Source organism: Somniosus microcephalus, unplaced genomic scaffold (genome assembly GCF_052327205.1).
Source record: "Somniosus microcephalus isolate GS21.2 unplaced genomic scaffold, FLI_Smic_1.0 unresolved_chr7, whole genome shotgun sequence".
NCBI classification, from domain to species: Eukaryota; Metazoa; Chordata; class Chondrichthyes; order Squaliformes; family Somniosidae; genus Somniosus; species Somniosus microcephalus.
In genome coordinates, this window is record NW_028225185.1 from 46,834,184 (window position 1) to 46,846,379 (window position 12,196).

The 12,196-nt window shown below is 42.3% G+C and overlaps 1 protein-coding gene across 1 annotated transcript; it reads right to left on the reverse strand.

Moving 5' to 3' along the window:
- Positions 1-1,738: 1,738 nt before the first annotated feature.
- On the reverse strand, positions 1,739-9,740 carry LOC147086879 (putative G protein-coupled receptor 139). The gene is made up of 2 exons (XM_085979077.1): positions 9,635-9,740; positions 1,739-4,130 (listed from the first exon to the last, which is right to left on the reverse strand). Exons 1-2 carry the CDS (start codon positions 9,699-9,701, stop codon positions 3,226-3,228), a joined length of 972 nt encoding a protein of 323 aa, XP_085835203.1. The 5' UTR covers positions 9,702-9,740; the 3' UTR covers positions 1,739-3,225.
- Positions 9,741-12,196: the final 2,456 nt, after the last annotated feature.

Genomic DNA, 12,196 nt, shown 5'->3' on the forward strand with positions numbered 1-12,196 from the left:
GGCAGATAGGTCAGTAACCAGAGGACACACATTCAATATGAGTGGCAGAAGAACCAGAGACGACATAAGTAGGCTTTTATTTACACATCGCGTAGTTTTGATCTGGAATGCACGACCTGAAAGGGTGGTGGACGCAGATTCAATTATAATATTGAAAAGGGATTTGGAAAGTATACTTGATGTAAATTAAAGATCCAGGGGAAAGGGCAGAGGAGTGGGGTTAAATGGATAGCTCTACCAAAGTGTCAACACAGGCACGATGTGCCGAATAGACTCCTACTGCGCTGTATCATTCTATGATTCTATAATCACCTGCAACATAGACAATAAGAAACTGAATGGGGCAGAAGAACAAAGGGTACAGGGATACAGGAGAACAAATAATTAAAATAAGTATCACAGGACACAAAGCAATTAAAGTGCTAACAGTGAACTGGGGTTTATATCTGAGGCAATAGAATTTAAAGGTAGTGAAGTTGGCAAATGGTTGGAAGGTGTGTTCCACTTGGATAGATGCAGGAACCACCCTTGTTCACCATTTAATGAAACAATTTGGACTCGAGAATCGGAAGTGCAATTTCAAAGTTTGTGGAATCCACCTAAATGAGGTTTTATAGTTAATACGAAGGAGGATTGCGATATAATACAAGGGGAAGATAATAAACTTGCAGATTGCACCTGTAATTGGAAAAGGAACTTCAATATAGAGAAGTGTGAGGGACTGAATTATAATAGGAAGTTAACGTAGGTCACAGACTCCTTGCAAAATAATTGTCTAAATGGGGTTGAGGAGTACATGGATGTGATGCTGCAGATACACAAATCACTAAAAGTAGCGGTGAGGGTTTGTAAGGCCATAAAAAACAAATAAAGCACTAGGGTTCATGTCTAGAGGGATCGAATTGTTAAAAAGGGGACGTTATTATAAACTTGTATAGAACCTTGGTTAGACCGTTAGGGTATTGCAAACATTTCTGTTCACCTTCTTATAAAGTAGACATAGAGGCACTGGATCGGATGCGAAATGGATTTACCAGAATGATACCAGAACTGCGAGGTTATACCTATCAGGAAAGATTGAAAATGCTGGCGCCTGTTTCTTTAGAAATGGGAAGAATGAGGAATGATCAGATGGAGTTTTTTTCTGCTTATGTAATGGTTTGATATGTTAGACGTAGAGAAGCTCTTTCCATTTGCGGGAGAGACCAGAACTCGGGGTCACGGATTTAAAATTGTCATAAATAAATCGCCTAGGGAATTCAGCAGAAAACTCTTTACTGAGAGAGTGGACAGAATGTGGAACTCGCTACCAAAAGGAGTAGATGGTGTGAATAGCGTAGATACATTTAAGGGGAAGCCAGTTTAGCACATGAAGGAGAAAGGAATTGAAGGAGCTATTGACTGGGTTTGATGAAGGAGGGTGGCAGGAGGCTCGTGTGGAGCAAGAACACCATCATGTACATTTGTGGCCGAATGGCCTGCCTCTGTGCTGTAAATACTTTGTACGTTGTGTTACAGTTGTATAGGAGCCTGGCCATGTCACACGTAGAGAAATGTGCATAGTTATGGTCTCCTCACTATAAAAAGGGACTGGATACAGTGAAATAACTATTTAGAACAAAAAGAACAACTTGTATTTACATAGCGCCACTCATGCAGTAAAACTTACCAGGGCGCTTCACAGAAGGGCTATCAAACAACTTTTGACGCCGAGCCTCATAAGGTGATATTAGGAAAGATTACCAAAAGCTTGGTCAAAAATGGTAAGTTTTAAGGAGCATATTAAAATGAGGAGAGAGCGTTAAAGAGGCCGAAAGGTTTAGGAAGAGGATTCCAGTTCTTTGGAACCAGGGAGCTGAATTCACTGTCACCATTGGTAAAGCAGTTAAATTAAGGGATGCGCATGATGCCATATTCAAAGGAGCTCAGAGATCTCCGTGGTCTTAGAACTGGTGGAAGTTACAAAGATAGGATGGCCATGTAGAGATTTGAAAACAAGGATGATAATTTTAAAATTGATGCAATGCTGGACCGGGAGACAATGTAGGTCAGTGAGCACACGGGTGATGGTTTATTAGGATTTCATGCGAGTTAGCAAACCAGCAGCAAAGTTTTGGATGAGCTCAAGTTTATGGAGAGTAGGAGACGGGCAGCTTTCCAGAATAGCACTGGAGTTGCCAAATATGAGCTAGTAAGGGCAAGCATGAAGGTTTGAGCAGCAGACGAGATGAGACACGGGCTGATTCAGGCGATGTTAAGGAGGTGGAAGTAGGTCACCCTGGTGATAGAGTGGATATGTGGTCGGGAAATCATCCCGCTCTCAAATACAGCAACAAGCTTGCGAAAGGTCTGGTTAAGCCTTAGACAGGTTTCAGCGAGAGCGTTGGAGTCGGTGGATTGGCAATGGAGTTTGTGGCGGGGCCAACGGCTTTGGTATTACAAATAGTTAGTTGGATGGCACCAGAACTGAGGGTTTACAGTTATCGGGAAAGGTTGATCAGGTTGGGCTTTAGAAGAGGAGGGATTCAGAGGAGGCCTTGAAAATTAAGAATGGATGTGAATAGAACGTTTCCATTTGAGGGAGAATCTCAAACTTGGGTCCAAACATAAAAGTTAGTTACTAATAAATCCAATAGGGAAATAAGGAGCAATATCATTTCTCAGAGTGTTTAGAATGTGTAATTCACTACCAAATGAAGTGGTTAAGGCAAATTGCTTCAATGCTGTCAATGGGAAAAACAGACGAGTACATGAGAGAAAACGAGGAATAGAAAGAAATGTTGAGAGGCTGAGATGAGGTATGTGCATTGGGAGCAGACTCGTGTGGAGCATAATCACTAGCACAGACTAGTTGATCAGAATGGATTTTTTTAGCTGTATATTCTATGTAATCTAATCCTCCGAATGGCAGCTCAGCTCTGTCTGTCTACCTATTGAAGAGGCTCTTACTCCAGAAGATTCAAATGAATCGCTGCACTAAATAGCAGAAGTGACTCTTTACAGAAGAGCGCAGACGGAATCCATGAAACTGTTGGTGCCGTCCCGAAAGACAATGTGGGAACTGTCAATCAGTAATAGTGCCGTGTCCTAAACACAGTGCTTGCCCCGCCGTTGGTTTTATTTTCATATCACCAGCGATTCCTGATGTAATTCAGTTGAAGGAAATCCGTGGCTGAATATTACATTGATGGACTGGAAACAATGTGACCCACCTCTGGACTGCGTTCAGTTGTTCCACTTCTTAATTAATTTAATGATTGAGGTAACCGGGTATTTCACCGCGCTCTTGAACTGCTCTCTGAACTTGGACTGGGTTACCACATAAATAAATGTGTTTGTGCAGCAACTCAAATTCCGCAGCATAAATCCGACTTGATTAAGGTTAAAAAATGAACCAGTGGAATTATCGTTTCCTGCCATGACATAATAAAAGAAATATACAACATTTGCCAACCACAGAAGTATGAAGCTGCCAGATATGCTGAAGAGTAAAATAATAGACATTTTTCTGCTCTCCATCTCTGGGTCACTGCGATTCGCTCCCTTGCTCTCAATTCTCAGTCTCTTACGGACTCGACTGGCCACTAAAATGTGTTTGACTGTCAGAGCGTTGAGCAACAAAATGAAAGCGAATGGGAGCAATGGGGTTAAAACCGTATCAAACCAGTCAAATCCCACCCATCCAAGCTCAGTATAATAGCTTGGGATTGTATCACAGAGCCAGGGAACATTATCGATTATCTCTCTAGGTACAAATGTAAAGTAGAATGGAACGTTTTTTAAACAGAGCAGAATGCCGGTTGTTGCTAGAACCACAGCCGCAGTTTTCCCGGTGCAATATTTCGTTTTCAGCTTCTGGCAACAAATGGCCACAAATCGATCAAAGGTGAAAGTGACGGTGAACCAGACAGAACAGTCTGTGGCTGCACGAACCAGGACAGCGATAACACTACACACAGGCGTGATGTCCAGGAAACACACTGGGAAATAAAACTCATTGACCCGTCTCAGTATGACCTCCATGATAATAAGGAGTAGATCCGCCGCAGCCATGGCCACCAGGTAGCGAGTGGTGCAGCTGGAGAGCCCGCACTTTCCCCGGGACAGGATCACGATCGCCACTAAATTAACTGAAAAAAGAGAAGGGAAAAGCGACTAGGAATTACTGATCAAACATACTATGTGTCTGAGCACAGACAGTAAGGGCTGGATTTTCTCACCCGAAATACGGTGTGTTGGGGTTGGGTCGGAGGTGAAATGCTTAAAAATCTCATCCGAACTCCAACTTGTCTCCAACCTGTCCGCTTCCGAGTTTAACGGAGACGGGACAGGGGGCGGGCAGCAAACCTCTCCCAGGAAGCTGGTAGGCAATTTAAATATTTTAATGATGTTGGCAGCCTCTGATTTACAGGAGTAACTGTGGGCGGGCCGTCTCCCTGTCCTCGGGAAACTGGGAATCTGAACAGAGGTGAGGACAGTTTCCGGGAGATGTTCAGTGCGTTCTCAACAATGCTTGTGAGCCTGGAGGAGCAGGAGTGCTTCCATCAGGCCTCCCAATCTCCCCCACCCATCAGAGCCCATCCCCCTAGAAAGTCCTAAGTTTCGGAGTTCGGATTCTACCGAGTCGAGGAAATGGCAAATCTCCTGAACTGGACACGTCTCTAGGATCGGACACCCCCCAAGGCAGCAGATATTTTGGGGGATCAGAACACCCCCTATTCCCTGCAGCAATTGAACCAACCCTCCGGTCCAGGAAATTCCTCTGCCGGGTATAAGACACAATCCAGAGTCTGGGATCCTACTCCCCACCAGTTCTGGGATCAGACCCTGCCGGGCGCAGGCACCCTTTGCCATATTCAGGGATTGGAACCAACCCCCGGATAGGACACCCCACCCCATTCCCGGGATATCAATCCATATCCCGTCCGCAGTGATTTTGATGCCAGCTCGGGTTTACAGAAATCTGGACCAGAGAGAGGCGGACGGACATGGCCAGAAACATTAATGGGCATGTGCAGCACAGCTTCGTCCTCAGATGGAAGGAACTCACACGTGTTGTGAGACAGTAGGAGCAGAATTAATCTTTAGACGCAGATTCAGAGCCTGAACAATATAGAGAGAATGGTGAAGTCCAGAATTACACTCTGTCAAATAACAATTAAACATTTTCAACAAACTACTTCAAGACATTGAAGATAGAAAGGGAGGAGAAAATGTATAAAGTAATCAAAGAGAGGATAAGACATTGGGTTCGGAGGGACTGCATCCACACACACTAATAAAGGTAAGGAAGAAATAACTGTAGCACAATTATATATTGATATACAACCTTAGAAAACGGCACAGATGGAAACCATTCCACTAATCAAGTCCGTGCCAGCTCTCTGTAGAGCAATCCAGTCAGTACCATTCCCCCCGCTCTAACCCCGTAGCCCTGCAAATTGATTTCACTCAAGTGTTTATCCAGTCACCCCCTGAATACATTGACTGAATCTGCTTGCACCACTTCCATCGGCAGCGACTTCCAGTTTCTTACCACTCGCAGTAGAAAAAAGATTTCCACATGTCCCACCTGTATCTCTTGCCCAAAACCTTATATCTGTGTCCCCCAATCCATGTATCATCAATTACTCCGAACAGGCTTTCCCCATCTTGCCTATACAAACCGTTCATAATCTTGTACACCTCTATCAAATCAGCCCTCATTTCCTTTGCTCTAATGAAAACTTATCCAGCTTCTCCAACCTGTCATTTTACCTGAGATCTTCCATCGACAGAACCATTCTATTAAATCTCCTCTGCACGCTCTGAAGGGCGTTCCCATCCTTCCAAATATGTGGTGACCAGAACTGGATGCAATATCCAGTTGTGGCATAAGCAGCACTTTATAAATGTTCAGCATAATTTCTCTACTTGTGTGCTCAATACCTCTATTAATGAAGCCCAATATACAATATGATTTGTTAACCACTCTCTCATGATGTCCTGCCACCTTCAGCGACCTATGCCTCAGGTCCCACTCTCCCTGCACACTCTTGAAAACTGTGCCAGTAAGTGTATTTTGCCTCTTCCTGTTCCTTCTGCCAAAATGCATCACCTCACACTTCTCTGTATTAAATTCCATCTGCCACTTGTCTGCCCATTCTATTAGCCTTTCTATGTCCTGTTTCTGTCGATTGATATCATCCTCAATGTATGCCACACCCCCATATGTGGTGCCATCGGCAAATTTGGAAATTCTACTCTGTATTTCTTTATGCAGGTAATTTATATATATCAAAAAGCAGTGGACCCAGCACTGACCCTTGGGGAACATCACTGTCTACCATCCTCCAGTCTGAAAAACAGACATTTACCACAAGTCGCTGTTCTCTGTCCTCAAGCCTATTTATTATCCCAGTTGCCACTGACCCACCTATTCCATTTTGGCTCCAATTTGTTAACTGGCCTGCTATGTGGTACTTTTTCAAACGTCTTCCGAATATCCGAGTAGGCAACATATATTGCATTGCCTTCATCAATTATTTCTGTTACTTCATCAATAAATTTAAAATGGAAGATTGAAAAAGTCTAAGGAACTGTAGACAAGTTTGCATAACTTTGGTGGGAGGAAATATGATGGAATCCTTACTCCAATTTAATAGGAAAAACATCTAGAAACACAAAATATAATAAAGAGTAGTCAGTACGTATTCCAAAATGGAAGACCATGCTTCATCAACCTTAGTAAATTATTTTAATAAATATCAATAATTTTTGATAAGGTTAATGTTGTAGATGTAATATAGCTTGATTTTCTAAAGCTCTTCGATAAGGTACTGCATTGCAGTCTCAAGACTAATCTCGGAGCAAGTGGGGACAAACAGCAGAATGTATAGCAAGCTGGCTACAAACAAAGAGCACATGGAGTAGGTGATAAAGATATTTACTCAGATTACCGAAAGTTGAGAAGTGGTCTTCCACAAGGACTGGGGCTAGGATGACAGTTGCTCGACATTTACATAAACGATATGTATTCAGGAAGCAGAAGCACAAATTCAAAAATTGGAGACGGATCAAAATTGGTAGTACAGCAAATACTGAGAAAAAATGTAGCACAATACCTGAAGAGATTAATAAACTTGCAGAATAGGCGTTCAGCGGTAAATTAATTGCAACACCGTGAAGTGTGAGGTGCTGCATTTTGGTAGGGATATAAAACATAAACAATAGCAGCAGGAGTGGGCCATTTGCCCCTTCGAGCCTGCTCTGCCATTCAATAAGATCATGGCTGATCTTCTACCTCATCTCCACTTTCCTGCACTATTCCCTTTATCCCCTTAAAATCTATCGACCTCTGTCTTGAATATACTCAAAGACTGAACCTCCACTGTCCTCCGGCGTAGAGAATTGCAAAGATTCAGTAACGGCTGACTGAAGAAATTTCTCATCTCAGTCGTAAATGGCTGCCCCCTGATTCTGAGACTGGGAACCCTTGTTCTAGACTTCCCAGGCAGGAGAAACATCCTCCCTGCATCTTCGCTGTCAAGCCCTGTAAAAATGTTGTATGCTTCAAAGAGATCACCTCTCATTCTTCTAAACTTTAGAGAATATATGCCTCAAGAATGAGTTTCTCAAATATTCCTTAGAAAATAATAGTATGAATGGGGTAAAAGGCAAAGGGTTTTAGGGGTACAGATTCACAAATTATTTAGACTATCAACGCAGGTTAACAAGGCCATACAATTCATACAAAGCACTGGCGTTCATTTCTGGAGGAATAGAATTGAAAAGCAAAGAGGTTATGTTAAAAGTATACAACATTAGTAATACCATACTTAGCATAGTGTGTATAGACCTGGTCTCCATATTACAGAACGGGTATCCAGGCACTGCTGAAGGTGCAAATATTTACAAGGATGATTCTAGAACTGAGAGATTCTAACTGTCAGGGAGCATTGAACAGGTTGTATCTCTTTTCTCTAGATAAGAGAAGTCTCAGTGGTGATCTAATAGAGGCCTTTGAAATGATGAAAGGGTTTGATTGGATAGACGTAGAGCAGTTATTCCCACTTGTGAGGGAGTCCCTATCTGGAGTTTATCGATTTAATGTAGTCACTGATAAATCCAATAAGGAAATCAAGAGAGACTTCATTACTCAGTGAGTGGTCAGAGTGTGGAACGTCTTACAACACGGAGTTATTGAGGTGAAGAGCAAAGTTGTGCTTCAGATGAAGATAGACAGGCACACGAGGGAGGAAGAAATAGAATGATATATTGATAGTGTTTGACGGGCTGGGATAGGGAGAGGCTTGTGCGGAGCATAAACCAGACATAAACTCGTTGGGCAGAATGGCCCGTTTCTGTGTTTGAAATCTATGTAATGCTCTTTAACTTGAATATTAATTAATCACAATCATCAGTTCTTTAATAAAATTGCAGATATTGAAGTGGTTTATTTATTGAAGCAGTGCAGTATTTTTTCATTATTAACAGGTTACTAATGATAAGATTTACTATGGCGGATGTATCTTTGCATTCCGAAAACCGATATTTATATTCTTCAATTATACGTGACTCTCCTCACTGGGGCAAGGGCAGAGCTCGGTGCAGATTACCTGTGTAGAGATTCTAAATCATAGATGATAACTGGCTCATCAAACCCTTATCAATTGCAGGATAACAAATAACCACATCCATAGCCACAGCCAAAGATTCATTCTGTCTAATAGCAGGATGATAGAATTCATGACCCGCAGATTCGCAGGACAGTGTTGGGGGAAAGGGATTAAACAGCTCCAACACAACTAAAGTATTTGAAGTAACTATATCTGGAGTAAGAAATATTCATTTTCCAGCGTATTTGAAAACAATGACAGTGTTGTCCTGCTGGTTACATGTAAGTAAATAGTTATCATCAGCTTATGACGGTGCAGTTCAACAGGATAAAAGAGAACATCACTCATTTCTCTTTATACGCTTAGAACTAAACATCTTCCACCAACAGCAAATATATTCCCTTTTGCCATCCATTATATTCGTAAAATACGAAGCCAGCTCCATGTTGTGCCTCACACTCAGTACAATTCTACATTGAAAGATACTGCCTGTAATACATGGCCGCTGGTGTCTAGTGTTTCTATCCGGTTAGTGACCCACACTCAGTACAGTTCTACAGTGCCAGATACTCCCAGTAATACATGGTCACTGGGGTCAGGTGTTGCACCCCGGTTAGTGACCCTCACTCAGTACAATTCTACAGTGACAGATACTCGCAGTAATACATGGCCACTGGCCTCATGTGTTCCACTCTGGTTAGTGACCCACATTCAGTACAGCTCCACAGTAACAGATACTAGCACTAATACATTCACTCGGAGAGTTGCCCGCACTGAGGTCTGATTCAACAGTAATTGATATTCCACTAATGGCAATAAGTTGTTAATTCTACGAGTAGTGAGTTACAAACAGAGGTTTATTTTCAGTTGCAGCAATGGAATAACCCGCAGAGGTAATTCAGGAGATTACCGGAATGATGTCACTTGCTGTGTAACCGTCACCATTAGACCAGCATGTAACATTATCTTTCACAGATCAAAATCAGAGACCAGCTCACACACAGATTTACACAACTTCAATGATAATAGTCACTAACCAGGAACACCAATGACGGCAATTGTCAGGTAATATATTTTCTGGACATGTTGAATTGGTTGATGCATTTTCTATGTGAAGCGATGTGTTCCTTCGTGCGACACACAACCTCTCTGAATTAGACTCTGAGGCGGTACATTCGCAGATCCTTTAATTTATACCCTGCAGGATCTCCACGGTGGCATTGCGGTTGCGACATCATTCAAGATTGTTATTTTAAGAAGTTGAACAAACAGATTACGACAGCTGAGTTAAGTCCCTGTTGTGATAGGATCTATTTAGTGCTGAGATTGAAATTGAAAATCCCAAAGACAGGAGAATTTTGATCTCGTTAATTAACTAATGGAATTTGCCAGCCGTATTATCCCAGCAGTGGGGTTGTTTTTCCAAACACAGTCAGACCGACCTCTATATCTCATCCTGTTCCAGTAATGCCCTTCATTGTGCTGTGGCTAATCAGTCACTGAATTCCAAATGTTAGCATGCCCTCTACTGCACTCTGGGATGTGTCTGCCCTCTTTAACTGAGGCCATTCAGTTAATTGTTTTGATGGCTCCTTGAAATATTACAGCCCCTGAATACAATATACCCTCCGAAACTATTGAAAATATTGCATAAGAACATGAGAACAAAAGGAATAGGAATAGAAGGAGGCCATTCGTCCCCTCGAGCTTGCCCCGCCATTCAACATGCAAATGGCTAATCTGATCTTGGCCTCAACACCAGTTTACCACTCGCCCCATAACCTTTGAATCTCCTGTAACTCAAATATATGTCTATCTTCGCCTTGAATATAATTAATGAGTCCGCCTCCACAGCGCTCTGGGGTAGAGAATTCCAGAAATTTACGACCCTCTGAGAGAAGAAATACCTCTTCATCTCCATTTTAAATGGGCGACCCCTTATCCTGAAACTCTACCCCCTAGTTCTAGATTCCCCCAGGAGGGCTAACATCCTCCCTGCGTCTACCATGTCAAGCCCCCTCAGAATCGTATATATTTCAATAAGATCACCTCCCATGCATCCAAAACTCCAATGAGTATAGGCCCAACCTGCTCAACCTTTCTTCATAAGACAACCCCTTCATCTCAGGAATTGACCGAGTGAAACTGCTCTGAACTGCCTCCTTTTCAAGTATGTCCCTCCTTAAATAACGAGACCACAACTGCACGCAGTACTCCAGGGGTGATCTCAACAGCGCCCTATAAATTTGAAGCAAGATTGCCCTACCTTCATACTCCATCCCCCGTGCTATGAAGTCCAACATTCCATTTGTCCTCCAAAATATTGGTGTACCTGCATGCTAACATTTTGTGTTTCATGTACGAGAACCCCCAGATGCCTCTGTACCGCAGCATTGTTTAGTGTCTTGCCATTTAAATAATAATTGATTTATTACTTTTCCTACAAAAGTGGATAATCTCACATTTTCCCAACTTATACTCCAGCTGCAAAATTTTTGCTAACTCACATGCCTTTACACCTCCTCACAACTTTCTTCCCCAACTATCATTGTAACATCAGCAAATTTGGCGGCAGTACACCCTTTCCCTTAATCCAAGTCATTAATATAGATTGTAAATAGTCGAGCCCCCGGCACTGATCCCTGTGGCACCCCACTAGTTAAAGTTATCCAACCGGAGAATGACACATTTATCCTGACACTTTGTTTTCTGTTAGTTAGCCAATACTCTATCCATGCTAACCTATTACCCCGAACACAGTGAGCTCTTATCCTGAGCTGTAACCTTTTATGTGGCACATTATCGAATGCGTTCTGGACATCCATATACACTACATCTTTTGATTACCCTTCATCTACCTTGCTCATTACATCCTCCAAGAAGTCTACTAAATTTGTCACTTTCATAAAATCATGTTGACTCTGCTTGATTGTATTATGATTTTCTAAGTGTCCTGCTATTACTTCCTTAATAATGCTTTACAGCATTTTCCCAATGACAGATGTTAGGCTAACTGGTCCATAGTTTCCAGCACTTTGCCTCCCTTCTTTCTTGAATAGTGCCATAGAATTTGCGCTTTTCCAATCCGCTGGGACCACTCCAGAATCCAGGGAATGTTGGTAGATTATGACCAAGGCATCCATTATCTCTGCAGCCACTTCCTTTAAGATACTAGAATGGAAGCCACCGGTTCCAGGGGACTAGATATTGTTTTAAGTACACACCTCGCAATAGCCCCTTGATTATTAATTATTATTGGGATGCTTTAAGTGCCTTGTACTGTGAAGACAGATGCAAAATATTTGTTCAAAGGCTCTGCTACTTCGCTGTTTCCCATTATAATTCGCCAGTCCCATCCTCTAAGGGAAATCTAATATAAATAACCTAAATAAAGCAGCCGCTATATCCAATACTGCAACTGAAACTAATACAGCCCCCAATCTAATACAGTCCCTCAAATTAGTACAGCCCCGCAAAATAATACAGACCTTCAAACTAATACAACGCTTCAAACTAATACAGTACCTCAAACTAATACAGCCCCTCAAACGAATACAGCCCCTCAAACTAATACAGCCCCTCAAACTAATACAGAACCT